Source organism: Lontra canadensis, unplaced genomic scaffold (genome assembly GCF_010015895.1).
Source record: "Lontra canadensis isolate GAN:19392208 unplaced genomic scaffold, GSC_riverotter_1.0 scaffold16, whole genome shotgun sequence".
Classification (NCBI taxonomy): domain Eukaryota; kingdom Metazoa; phylum Chordata; class Mammalia; order Carnivora; family Mustelidae; genus Lontra; species Lontra canadensis.
Genome location: NW_022631010.1, coordinates 5623332 through 5637570, shown reverse-complemented (window position 1 = coordinate 5637570; position 14239 = coordinate 5623332). Strand labels below are relative to the sequence as shown.

The window sequence follows — 14239 nt, the reverse complement described above, 5'->3', positions numbered from 1 at the left end:
AGGGCTGTGGAAGCCACCGAAGGTTTCCAGGCAAAGGACAGAAGTCAAGTTTTGGAGTATCTGGGTGGCTCTCTCGGTTAAACGTCCGCCTTTGGCTCAGGTCATGATCTCAGGGTCCTGGGATCAAGCCCCGCACCACCGGGCTCCCTGCTCAGTGGGAAGCCTGCTTCTCCCTCTCTCTGCCTCTCCCCCCACTCCCACCGCTCATGCTCTCTCAAATAAATAAAATCTTCAAAAACAACAACAACAAAAAGAAGTGAAATCTTGCCCTTGGAAAAGAGTGTACTTGGCGTACACACACACAGACAAACACACACACGGCACTCCCACTGCCCCCAACCTGGGGACTGTCCTTGAGTCTGTAATTCATTGGCAAGTCCTCTTGACTTTACATCCAGCATTTGCCCCTTCCTCCGCCATCCCATCCCCATGGTCCAGGCCACCAACACAGGCTTGGACCCCTGCGGCAGCCTCCTTTGGGCCTCCCTGCCCCCTCCCTCACCTCCCACAGCTTGCTCCCCACACGCCGCTCACGGTAGTCCTTTTAAATTACAAGTCAGATCGTCTCCCTCCTATAGCTCCTCGTCCCACTGGGAGTCAGCCTGGACCACTGGCCTCCACTCCAGAACCTTAGTTCCTACTCTGCAGTTCTGAAATCCACAAAGCTCTTAAAAAAAAAAAAAAAAAGAAAGAAAAAAGAAAAAAAAAGGGAAAGATCGGCACAACCCATTTGTTAGCAAAACCTGACCTGAACCAACATGAAGCTATTTATGGCTTTTATTTATGGCCCATGCGGGGCGTGTCTGTGCAATTTATCTGTTGTTTCCAGGCAGGTCCATTCAAGTGGTAGATTATGGGGTTCTGGATCTCTCCGCTGGGGGCAAATATCGGGGGCTTTCCTTTAAAAGCTGGGAAGTCTGAATTAGTCACAACCTGGCTGCATGGCCTTGGGCTGAGACCGTGGACCTGCATCTCCCTGGCCTCATCTCCTGCCCTTCCCGTTCCTTCTGCTCCAGCACGCAGGCCTCCTCCTCTCGGCCTCCCGCCTTGGCCGTGCTCGCTCTCTTGCCCAGCAGACACATCCCCCTTCACAGCTCCCTGGCTCAGTCCCTGTTCACGTCTTCTCTTCAGCAGAGGCCCAGTCCCCTGACTAAGCTAGTCAGTCAGTCTCCGTCCTCCTGCTTTTTAGCAGACCCTCGGCTGCTGGGTCTGGGGTGGTGGCAGGGGCAGACCGGTTTCTACCCTACCTGTCCCGGCATTCCCAGGGCCACCTGCACCCAGGCCCGCAACACACACAGAATGACAGAAAGGAAGTGGAAATTTCGCAGCTTGGATCAGGGGGCTGCGTGTGAGGACGGCAGCTTTCCGCCACCATCCGAACTGGACTGGCTGAGGGTCTCACTGTCTGCGGACGGCAGACAGGACATCAGAGCCTCTGTGTGCCAAAGAAATCCCTTCAAATCCCCTCGCTCTAGACAATTATTAAACATGACCTGGCAGAGCTGCTTACACAGGAGAGAAATAGCAAGGCTGTCATGGGAACGGGGGTCAGTGGGCGTGGATGGTACTTCACAGTTTGTGTGGGGTTGTCAACCGACCACCCACCCAATACAGAGCCCTCCTCGCCCAGCAGCGCACTTACCTTGTAGAAGAAGTGGAGCCCTTGGCTGAAAGAGAAATGAAACCCAAACCAGTTATTTAACCTAGAAACACACTGTTCTTATGTAACTTTTTGCAGGTGGGGGAGGGGGGAGTGCAAAGGTTTGCCTTCAGGGAGGTTGTGAGGAATTGTTGAAATCACCTCCTCTGAACCACAGGAATCCCCCATGGCCACTCCAGTGGGATGGTCCAGTATCTTCCATCAGGAGTACCAGTGGTCTGGGCCTTCCCACTTCCCCATCTCTGGGGGTTGCCGAGGCCCGATCCCCAAGCAGCCTTCAGTCCAGGAGGGGCCGACTGCCCTGCGTCTGTCTGGCCTCACTTCCATTCGCCAGATACCTTACCTGAGACCCTGTAGGAGCCTGGATCCCCATCAGGACCCTTCACTGCTGAGGAACAGATTTTAGCAGAGTGAGAGTTGGGGGAGTGGGTGCAAATCCCACGTCTGCCCCCAACTCACTCGCTGTGTGACCTTGGCTGGGTCACGCCCCCTCTCTGAGCTTGGATTTCAGCTCTCCAGCTCACAGGGCTGGGCTGGACATCCATTTATTTTCATGTCACCACGTCGCAAAAAAGGATCTTAGGCGGGACGAAAGGATCCATCTGGTTCAGAGAATTTAAACCTATGATAAGGAGCATCCCACAGAGAAGCTGCTGGGATTTGACCACTAACTGACCCCCCAACCCACTGTAAAATTGTAATTAAGCAGCAACCTGTACACCTTTGCAGAAGTCACACTTTGCCAGGCTAGAGCCTTCTATAGCACAAAAATTCTCCCTGCCAGGTGAGTGCCTGGTGCCGGGGCAGGTAGTGGGTTTTTAGGTGAGCGGGTAGCCTTGGGAAGGCTGCATCTAGCATCCACCATCTGAATGGAAGCTGATGGGCTGCAGAGTGCTGGGACATCAATCACCAACCATTTTAGACCAGAGACATGGGTGGTTCCCTAGGGTCACACAGCTGGTAAGCAGTAGAGCTGAAATCAGGACATTTTATCACCAGTATTGAGGTAGAGGATGGGCAAATCCCTCCAGGGACCAATGAGGAGGGAAAGGTCATCTCATTAAGGCAGAGATGATATGCAGAGTGGTTCTCAGACGTGGTCCCAGGAGACGGACCACATTTGAATCTTGGCCCCACCTCTTAGCAGCTGTGAGGCCCTGGGCAAACTTTAAAGCCTCTCCATGCCTCAGTCTGTGCCTCTGTAAAAGCGGGTTAATAAAACCACCGCAGAGGCTTGTGGTGAGAACAGTGCATGGCACGTCAGAGCGCTAGTTGTCACTGTCAGGAGGGCCTGCATGTGAGAGCTAGGCTCTGAGCACAACTAGACCCATCCCTTGAGGGCTGGGCGGCCTTCAGCAGTATCTGCTGCTCTCCAAGCCCCATCCCTCTTCCGGGCCCAAGCAAAAGTAAGGAGGGTGCATATGCCTGACATGGTGGCCAGGGACAAACCCAGAGGGGCTGGGATTTCACTCACGGCCACCATGAATGCCCTCCGATGGGCGGGCCTGTCACCCTCAGCGGGTGGGGGAGCCTGCTTCTCTGCCCTTCCTGTGTGAAGTGAAGGCTTGGACATTAGGGGAAAACCACCAGGTAGATTACCTAACAGAAACCTCTTCCAGAATCCAAAAGGTGGGGCCGGACTCCAGCCCTCCTGAATGGGGGTGGCTAAGCCTCAGCCAGTACTCACAGCCGAGCCCTGCCAGCCAGTCCAGGAGGGAGGGAAGCTTGGGGAGCAGAGGGGAGGGGTGCAGAGACGTGTGATTGATGAACACCATGCCCATCGGAGCCCAACCCCGGGGTCCGGCTGCAGAAAGGCAGCTCAAGACAGCACTTTGCGATCTGTAGCATATGGTGGGTCACAAACAACATTTTAACGGGAATTTAGTATAGAATCTGACAGAAAAGAAAATACCAGAGTTCCAATTTTATCTACAGGAGTGTGGTGTGCGCCGAGTGGAGACATGAAATGTGTTTCTGTAACTCGTAGTCAAATAAGTTTCAGAAACACTGGCTTAAAATCATCTCCTCCAAGAGTGGCAAAGAGAGCATATATTTTCTGAGGTCTGAGAATGTTATTTTACGTGAGCTCATCGGTATTTCGTAACTCTCCTCTGAGGGAGGCACTGCTATACCCATTTTACAGATGCAGAAACTGAGGCTCACAGAGGCCAATGCAATTGTTTAGAATCTAGAACAAGGCTGTGAAACCCTGGTTTGCCTGATTCTGAAGTCAGAGGCCTTGCCACAGCACCTCCACACACAAATGAGGGCACGACATCCCAGATCTGCCCTTCGACCCTCCTGCTGCACAGTCAAAGGCTGTGTGCTTGCTGCTGTGACAACAGTTTTCCAGGAAGGCGGCTCCTATTTCTGGGCTCACATACAATACTGACAACAGGAGCTAATGTTTACTGAGTACCTGCTGTGTTCCAGGCACTCCCTGAACGTTTTACATGACATGGCCCACTTAATCTTTCCCAACAGTCTTGGAGGAGGCGTTGGTATGATCCCCACCTCCTTTAGCCTCCCGCCTAGAGGCTGGGCATGTACCTGGATGGGTAAGAGGAAAGAAGACGTTGCTGGGGGTCTTAGCAAATAATGTTTCCTTCCTGACACCCCCTTCGCGTCCTGGCATCTCCCTGCTTCCCAATTTGGTAGTGGTCCTGGGAGGAAGGGAGGCCTGGAGCAGTGACAACTATCTTGCGATCACAAGGTGAGATGGAGGGAGGGCCCCACGCGGTGCTGGTGGGGGGGGTGGGAGGAGGAGGTGCTGGGCCAGCCTTGACACTGTTACTGCTGGGCTTCTTGTGGAAGCAACTGGACTCCCTCATGGCTCAAGTTACGTTAGCCCAGAGCGCCTCCATGGCCTCTCCTTCTGGGAAGGACAGCCCAGGGGCCAGCTCTTGGGGAGGAAGGAGAGAATGCACGCACCTTTCTTCTGTCGGATCCGGAGGAGGTAGAGAGCTGCGATCAGCAGAGCCACCAGCAAGGCACAAACCACGCCCACCACAATGAAGACGCTCCGGCTGTCATTATTGTCTAGGGACCACACGGAACAGAGGCTTCACGTATGCAAATTAAAAACAGTGAAACTTAATACCCACCACCCCTTTCACCACTAGGTAGGCATCATTAACAGAGAACATCTGGCCTTACGTGTTCGGAGTCACAAGGGCACGTTCATGGGTAGGCACACACTTCCCCACGTGGGTCCCCTGTGTGGTCCCCATGCAAAAACCGTGCCAAGGTGGCCAGGAGGGAAAGCATTCCTGGCTGATTGCGATGGAGGAACCCTGGCCTCGGGATGTGGGCAGAAATCTCACTCCCAAGGCACAGAAACATGTTCCTTCTCATCTGGAATGAACCAGAGTGGCCACTGCGGTGGCCCAGGTCCATCTGGAATTCCGAGTCGTAACTGGTTGTCACACATAGGCTGGGCGCGGGCTGTCGAGGGATGGTGACCAATGGCAGACGTGTGCAGCTGGTTACTGGACTCTACAGAGCTCTCAGGAGCTGTCTACTCATCTGTGCCTGTGATCGGTGCAGAGGAGATGGGACCCCAGGTCACATGCAATAGAGACCGTGTGGGTAGGGCTGGTGCTAGGGCACAGGTCGGAGGGATCCTGCCCTAGAGCACTGTGGGTAGTCGGGAGCAGGGCTCTGAGCTGCAGAGATGTGCGTTCAAATCAGTGCACCTGGTTGTGTGACCTTGAGCCAGGCATTCAAACCTCCCTGTGCATACTGACCTCCTCTTGTATGACTGAGGCCAATAATAATCTTTATCTTGTTGGATAGCTCTGAGGATTAACCTACTAACAAAACAATCAACCAACTCACTCACTCACTCACTCACTCACTCATTCTTTTTAAAAGCATTTCCTGAGTGTCTACTAGATGCCAGGTCCTAAAGCTACGATGCTGAACAAGACAGCCATGATCCCTGGCAGCTCAGTCTCAGAGCTGGAGGTCAAGGGCATCTTCTTCAACACTGCCATGAGCAAGCCAAGAGGCCCAGAGAGAGGCACTGACTTGTCCAAGGTCACCTAGCATGTCTGTGACAGAGCCAGGGTCTAAATTCACAGGTCCTGTCTGCTAGTATAGTGCTCATCCTATGAAAACCAGGCATCGGTGACATCAAAGGGACACCTTGCCATGGCCCCAAGGCTCCTAGAGCTCCCGTTCAGTCATAGGTTGCATTGAGGAAAGATACGGTCTCTATTGTGATCCATTCAAAAGGTCGGCCAGGTGCAAGGCAGAGCTCTGCTAATGACAAGGGATGGAACATTCATTCCATAGTGGCACCAAAATGTCAACGAGGTGCTGCTATTTTGAAGAAAGAAGAGAGAGATGTCGACAACAGGTTGGGAGGGCTGAGAAAATTACACTGACACCTCTCACTGGAACAGGGGAACGACAAGGCTGTCACCATCTTCATCGGGCATGCACTTTGGCCTAGAAATGCTCTTTGGGAAATCGTCCCCCAGAAATAGCTGCACGTGTATCAGAGTCTGCACAAGGTCATTCATCACTGCCATGATTCTACTAGAGATAAGCCGCAAAGGTTCTGGGGTTCCCATCCCATTCCGGAGGTGCAGGCTTGCAAAGGCAGCTAGAGAGACAAAGCCCAGGAAAGAAAGAACAGCAGGAGGGACAGCTAGCCTGGCCTGGTGACAGTCTCTGTCAGGTGCAGGATCAGGAGGCAGGAAGCTAGGAACAGGCCAGTGTCCCTCCCCCTGGTCTCTCTCGAATGCACACTTCTGTCAAAAGAGCTACAAAGATGGGTACCAAACCCTTACCAGCAGTCACTGCTGAGCTGTGGGCTTTGGGGGAGGGGCACTTATTGTAAAATTCGACTTCGTATCTACACACCTCTAGATTATTCCATAATAAATGTGAATTACTACTTTTAATGTTAAGAAATATAAAATCTAAAGTGCCAGGACAGTCGGCATTGAGGCCTCACCCTGGGTTTTTTGGGTTTCCTGGTCCTTCTGGTGGGCTGAAGCCACAAGGGTATGGTTTCTGGTGACCGCAGGCTGCCCGTCATGCTGCACCAGGCAGGTGAACACCACGTCTTCCCTGTGGGCGGATGAATTCACCAGGAGCCAGCTCGTCCAGTTAAAGGTCCCATCCTTGTTTTCTACAAGGTTCGAGGCCCTTGAGGCCTTTTCTGTTCGGGACACGTTGCCATTCTCCAACCAGGTCAGCTGGAGGTGCTGGGGGTAGAACTTCTTCACTTGGCAAGTGACCTTCACCTGGTCCCCTGACACGGGCTGCTGGGAAACCTCCAAGGTGGGCGGAACTGAAACAGCACAGGGCAGAAGCTCTCACCTCATGGAACAGATGGACCATGGGGAGGGGCTCGAGAACTTAGCTGCTCCCACACAACAAGGGAATCACACAGAACAGAGGTAGGCATACAGCTGGTGCTCAAACACTGAGTCTTTGCGTATGAATGAAATCCCTAAGCACAGTGCCCAGCACACAGTAGGCGCTCAAGGACTGATGGCTCCTGATAAGCTAAGAATGAGTGAAATCAAGATTCTCAGCCCCACGCATACAGTTGGAATAGAATAACTGTAGCAAAACAAATGACCCCACCAAGCACACAGTGGCATGGAGTACAGCAGGTGCTCAATAATTGGAATTGCTATGGTAGAGTAAAGGAAACGACCGAGTGCAGTGCTTGGCATGTGGTAGGTGTTCACCCCACGGCGGCCATGGAAACAGTAGGAGGGGACGGCACATCTAGGTGCAGGTGACCTGGAGGGACTGCCAGGGGTCAGAATCCAGGGAACGTAGGGCTTGGGGCAGGGAGTGGGGGAGGGGCAGGCTCAGAGACTTGGGGCCAGACCTGGGCTGGGGCTGGGGGGGAGGGACATCTACCTCGGAGGACCTCAGACAGGTTGGCAGTCCCACGAAGAGGAGGGCCCCCCTGCAGGGTCACGTGGGTCACCTCGCAGATGACCTGGGAGCGAACGTCCCCCGGGGCCAGCACCAGCCTGGTTGTGCTGGAGATGCTGTACGATGTTCTGTTTCCCTCTGGGTCCACGCTGGTCTGGGAGGCTGCCAGCTCATTCCCGTTTCTGAACCATCTCAGGGTGATGTTTCTGGGGGAGAAGCCGTGGGACTTGCAGGTGAAGTTCACTGTCTGCTCCGGCGAGGCCCTGGCCGTGGGGCCCGACACCACGGGGGGAGAGGGTTTGGCTACAAGAGGAGCAGTTGTGAACAGTGAGCATGACTGTGGTCCTCAGCGCTCAGGATACGTGTGAGTCGCTGTGGAGAACCCGCCACCCTCTGATAGCGTGCAGAGCGCGGTGTCCTCTCCTCCTTGCACGGAGGAGGCCCCAAGGTTCCAGAGTGGAATTCTGGGTCGGGGGCATGGCCCAGGTGCAGTTCCAGACCTGAGTTCAAGTCCCCCCTTCTCTTCTCTGCCAGGTGACTTCTCACCAATCTGGGCACAGGAAGGACATTTCTGATGGGTATGACTGTTGGCATCAACCGTTCCTAGCTGCCTCCCTGCAAACCTCACTGAGGTTTGCAACAGGTTCAACAGTCCGTGCAGGGGAGAGGGGAACCAGGCTGGCCAGCTGACCACAGGTGTGGCCGTGGCACAGCGTGGCTCTCCCTCTGTAACATGAGACAGGAGGCATTTCTCTTCCCAGGGTTGCAGGGAAGGGCAAGTAAGGGAATGCAAGCAGTTTCGCTTTAAATAGAACACTGAAAATGCTTCTCAGAACCAAACACAGATCGATCTTTATCCCAAACCTGATCTACATTCAGAGCTCTCTGTTCAGATATTTACGAATTAACTCTAGTTTCCAATCTTTCCACAAATATTCCGTAGGGTCTCATCTGTGCCATCCCTGAATCCAAGAAGGAGAGAATGAAGGGATGTTTTTCTGAAACTGTGTTCTTTTCTTGGGTCTGTTTTGGGTTGAAAACCAAGGTCACTGAGTACTGAGAAAGCCCAAGTTGGTTAATTTCTTAATCATGAGTTAATTTCAAGGGCAGAGACACGGGACTACAAGCAGGGAGAAGACGTCTGGTGTCCTGAAAGCACACACATCAGTGAATCAAGGAGGGGCATTTCACCCATAGAAGGTCCTATAGAGTATCTCTAAATTGTTAATTATTACCAACACCTTCTAGAACAAACATACAAAATATTATAAATATTTACATTTGTGAATATTTAACTTGTTTCCTAAAATAGATGGAACATGTTGAGGTCAGGTGAATAAGTGAAGTCATGAAACCAGCAGCGGCCCAGATGCCCCTGGAGAGGCAAGGGGCTGTGCTCAGTTACCACTCACGGGCACATCTTGGACACCTGACACCGGGCTGATTCCTCCTCACCCCATGGCTCCTTCACCCCTCAGCCAGCCCTTTCAGGGGGGCCCCAGGATGGTCCCATTTAGGGGGACAAGGCTCAGGGAGGAACATGGCTGGCCCAGGGCACGCCGTGAATAAAGGGCAGAGCTCACCTCACCTCCCCACACCCACACACACACCCTGATTCAGTTTAGCTTCTCTGTTCTTTCTTCCTGCACCTCAGTATCTGTTCTGGTACAAAGTGGATCAGAACACCACGTCGGTGACTGGTGAGGATATACATAAAATGCAGAACGTGGCATACCGTAGGTGCTTAATGAACAACACCGATGATTATTATCCTAAGATCTGGTCCTGACCACTTCTGAAACTACCTATTTGTCCTTTAGGCAGTAAGAAGACAAAACAAGAGCTTGGCGGGAACACCGGAAGAGTCCCCAGACCTGCTCCCCGCCGCTGCCACGCAGAACCCCAAATGAGAAAAGCCGCAGAAGCCAGCAAATTATGATTCTCTCCCTCTTCTTTTAATCATCCCCTCAGAGAAGCAAGTTTGGCAAAATGGCTTTCAAAACGAAAACGGGATCACAGGCTTGTTCCCGCAGATCAGCTATTTCCAGAAAGCCGGGAGCGTGTCTGAGAGAGGCAGGACAGATTTTGGCCGGGACGTTTTGGGTGTATTGAGGCAGGGAGGGCTCTGGGGCTGAGTGGTGAGTGTGTGTGGGGAGCCCAGCCCCTGCTCAGGGGCACACGTGCTGGATGATGGGAAGGTCCCTGGTTGTGAAGCTGGGATCTGAGCAGGTGCCGCTGTCCCCTCCCTGGGCCGGACGGCAGGAAGCCGCTTGGCCCCAGGTGTGCTCCTCAGGGGGATGTCCTGGCCACTCCGCTCACAGTGGTCATAGGCACAGGCTCTTATGAAACACTCACCCACTGAAAAGCTCCTTTCCCGGCTCCAGGGAGCAAGGGGGAGAAAAATTCAGTGTTTCCTCTGTGACCTCTCGGAACCCCCAGCTTAGGGTTCTTCAGCCCTGACCACACATCACCGTCCCCTGAAGTAGATAAAAAATTCACCTGCCCAGGTTCATGTCTGATGAAGTCAGTCAGAATATCTAAGGGGGAGCCGGGGGCTGGGGATCTTTGTTTTCCGGGTGATTTTAATGGGCAGCCCAGGTTGCAAGGCACCCATCACCCCCCAAGCCCCACTTACATTCGAAGTTTGGGACCGAAAGTGATCCAGCCAAGGTCCCATGGCTCAGGCCTATCCTGGCTACGCTCCTGGGACACTGATCCCGTGCCAGGCCCTGCTCTGGGCGCTTTAAGGCCTCCTTCAGTCCCCACAGCGGCTCTATGGGGTCATGCTGTCACAGACAGACAAGAACACTGGGCCCAACATGTGGACGACTCATCAGAGGTCACAGAGCAGGGAAGGCAGAGCTGGGTGGGAGACATGTCCCACCTCCCTGCCCTGGGTGCATTTGTCCACAGGAAGGGAAGGGAACGTGAGCTTCATGAGAAACGAGCCCTTGCCTGTTTTGTTCCCTGCTTCCCCGGCACACAGACCAGAGCCTGCACACAGCAGGTGCTCAGTAAGTGTTGAGTCGAGAAGAGTCAGCCACATGGAGGGGACACTCTCTGGAAGCAGGAGTAAGACTGGGTCATGTGACTGGGCAAGTCACTCAGACTGTACTTCCCTCATCCCTGGACCAGAGAGCTGGTCAGGATTGGAAAAGTCGACAGCTTTGGACCCACAGACTGGGGTTCTAGACTTTCCCACCATTTATCATGGGCCTTGAGCAAGCATCACGACCTTCCCAGGCCTCAACTTCCCTGATCCGTGGAAGGGGCTGAAGTCGGGAACACCCACCACAAGGCCTGATTCTTAGCTGTTGGTCAGACAATGGGAGGCATTCTCATTGACTTGTTGTCACAACCAGGGGACAAATGAGGCCCAGGCCGTACTCACCACTCACAGTGACCTGGGTGCCTGGTCCAGACTTAAACTCCTCATCATCAGGGGTCCCTTTCTGGAACTTCACACAGTAGTAGGTTCCAGTGTCTGCTGGGGTGATGTTACTGATGCGGATGGAAAAGTCCGTGTTGTTTCTCCTTGTGGTGTCTGAAGCATTTGTTACTCGGGGGAAGTGGCCTCTTTTGAAACTGAAGATTAACTCCCGGCCTGGCCCTGTCCCCCTGAACCACTGAACCGGCCCTGTGGGGCTCAGGGAGGTCACGGTGCAGCGCAGAGTGGCTGTCTGTCCAGCTGCGACTGACACTGACTTGTCAGGCTGGATCACTTGCAGCCTCGCCTCACCGGCCACACCTGGAGGGAAAACAGAGCAGTCGTTAACTCATCCTGCCGTGATCCTGTGCATCTCTTCACGTGTTTACGCACAACAGCTCCCTGACCGAGTACGCACCGGGAGCGGCCCTCCCCCGAGCCTGTAATAGGAGACCCCAGAGGTCCCGAGCCCTCTGCGGAAGAGTCAGGTCTGAGCTGGGCTCTGAACTTCCCAGGATGTGAGGGCACAGCATTCCTGACAGAGGGCACAGAGGGGCAGGGGCTCAGAGGTGGGGGGCAGCACGGTGTGCGTGGGGCTCCACGCAGAGCTTAGGTTCTTTGGGGCCTGGCCCAGGAAGCACCCCTGAGCGGGGAAGCCACCAGCAGGCTGTGGAGTCATGAAGCGGGAGGACTTGGATTTAAGTCCCGGCTCAGACCTTACTGCTCTGTGACGATGGCCTTTAGATGGGCCAAGAACATCCAACAGGACGTGGATGTGGATGTGGATGGGAGTGCTGCCCTGAGTCTGAGCAGGTCCCTTCCTGGCTTTCGAGCCTCAGTTTCCTCATTTGTCAATCAGTTTCTGTGACCCCATCTCAGTGGGTCTCTGGCAGGACCAACCAACAACCCTGGCCGGGGACAGGTCTTCAGAGCCATCTGAGGTGGCCTGAAATGTGGCTCAGGCCGTTTCAGGCCATGGCTCACCTTTTATTCACACATGACCCGCGCCTGTCCCCTGGTTCTGAGACTCAGTTTCCTTAGCTACAAGATGGGCAGAGCATCCCCTAGCCCCCTGCTTTGTTCAGAGAAGAAAAGGCAATGACACGTAGAAGTTACGTAATACCAGGCAGGGCACAGGGAAGCTACTGTCATCACACAACAAATAAACGAGAGGGGGGTCTGTGGTGTGAACTTCCAGCCCGCCCTTGCTAATGCACCTGCGGGCCAGGCTGTCCTGAGTGCTGGGGACACACAAGGGCTGGACGCACGTTAGGCCTCAAGGACTCCCGGCTGGGTACCTGGAAGGCTTCCTAGGGGTGGTGGAGGGGAGGGGCCTGAGCCCCAAACTGGAGAGCAGTGGGGCCCGTAGGCAGGGAATCCGGACAGATGACATGGTGGTGATGACAGTGTTGTGGGGGGAGGGTACAGCCAGGAAGGCAACTGGGCTGTGGGAAGTTGCCGAGAGAAGCCGGCAAGATACTCAGGTCCAAGTACTCCCAGGGCCCGATTCTGAGCCAGGTTGGGTGGGTGGGGGGGACTCGTAGAGGGGGAGAGGTGGACGGGCAGGGACAGTGAGCACAGGGGTCAGAGTGGGGGAAGAGAGAGCAAAAAATAGACATGAGGTCGTGGCAGCTGGTATAGGTGCTGAAGGGCGATCTGTCTCCTCCTGGTCACTCATTGACCCGTAGTGTGACCCTGTCCTATCCTGACACCTTGCCCTAGGCCACCTTTGCCCTGTACACCTGACAGGGTGCAGCCAATGCCCTCTGGCTGTGGCCAGGCAGGAGAATCCGCCACCCACCCATGGCCTGGCACCACCGGAAGCCCACGGACTCCAGTCTGACCTCCCTGCTGGCAAGCCCAGTCCCTCAGAACAGGCCTCTCCACCCCTGTGCCCATCATCCCACGCCTGACTCCTGGGCTGGGGGTCTCCCAGTTCTCCCGGCAAGGGTCCAAGACGCAGAGCTGCAGCCAGATGGCGGCCCGACACTCCCTGTGCAGGGAGGAAAACAGCACCCACAGAGAGCAGGGGCTTAGGCTGGAGCTGCTGGCCAGGTGTGTGACCAGCACACAGACAAGGCTCCCAGAAGCAGAGCCAGCCCCCCGAGACAGCACAGGCACCTGCCAACAGCAAGCAGCCACCAAGAACACCCCCAATGTGTCTGCATTTCAGCTTGGGCCACTGGAGGAACTGGAAATGCCGCTTGGAGAGAGCACAGGTGCCAGTTCCCCTCTTAGCCAGCCCAGCACCCACCCTCCCTGGGCCTCCATCCCATCATCCACAAAGTGGGGGTACCAGCGTCCACCCCCGCAGGACCATCCTGAGCACTAGGGCACGGCGGGACTTAAGTACTTGCCTCGTAGGGGCTGGGTAGATTTCAGTGTCTGTGCCCGTTATTATCACAGATATAACATTTATATCCTTGATTGTCATGTTTCCCCCCAACCAGGATGCAGCATCCACAATGAACAGTTTCCAACCCCCTGCTTGGAAAAATGTCTGGCAGCTCCGGGCCCTCGGTAAGTATACGCTCAATGAACGCAGGCACTCATGAATGAAGGCGGGGTTTCACTTGCTCCCCGGCCAAGCCCCTCTCTCAGCTTCTGCTTGGCTGAGGCTGAATGGAGCTGCCCCAGGCATATCTGGGAGACAGTGTGAGCTGGGGGCCCGGGACCATCTAGAATAGATGCTGGTTATTATTATCCTTATCAATAACGCAGCCCATGGCCGTGAGTCAGCAGCTGGTGAGAGGAGCGGTGCTAGCAGGAGACGGCTACAGAACCAGGCGTGCAACGTGTTGGAGCAAGGCTATTCTTGGGGTGCAGCCGGAGGCCTGTAATCACACCCCGGGCAGGCGACAATAAAATCTGGAGTTGGGGAGGGCTGGTCCCCCCCCCTTTTTTTTTAGCTTCTCTGAGCTCTCTCCACCAACTGCAGCCAGATTTAGGCGGCTTAATTAATTAGCTAGTGTTTATAAAGCGTTTGAAGAATTTTAAAAGTGCGACGTAAGTGCCAAATATTATTTTAATCTGTGTATATGTGTGTTTTTTCCAACAGAGAGGTTTTTTTTTTTTTTTTTTTTTTTTTCCCCTTGCTTGCTTTGCTTTGCTTTTTCTCCGCAGGTTCTGTTCTGGAAACCGGGCTTGTTAAAAATCACTCCTGCGGTTCTGGGCCTGGGGTCATCATGCTGGCATTGTGGGCAAAACCATTTCCTGCTCTCTCCCTGCACTCCCTGGCAAGGGAGAGC

The 14239-nt window shown here is 54.3% G+C and overlaps 1 protein-coding gene across 3 annotated transcripts in view; it reads right to left on the bottom strand.

Moving 5' to 3' along the window:
* The window catches only part of LOC116868572 (tyrosine-protein phosphatase non-receptor type substrate 1-like), a 37166-nt gene that overhangs the window by 7721 nt on the left and 15206 nt on the right, over positions 1 to 14239 (bottom strand). For all 3 annotated transcript variants that reach the window (XM_032859025.1, XM_032859024.1, XM_032859026.1), the window contains 5 exons: positions 10956 to 11312; positions 7547 to 7867; positions 6624 to 6962; positions 4592 to 4699; positions 1643 to 1667 (listed from right to left, as the gene is read on the bottom strand). In XM_032859025.1, coding sequence (XP_032714916.1) covers positions 1643 to 1667; positions 4592 to 4699; positions 6624 to 6962; positions 7547 to 7867; positions 10956 to 11312 — 1150 coding nt within the window. The remainder of the gene's footprint in view (positions 1 to 1642; positions 1668 to 4591; positions 4700 to 6623; positions 6963 to 7546; positions 7868 to 10955; positions 11313 to 14239) is intronic.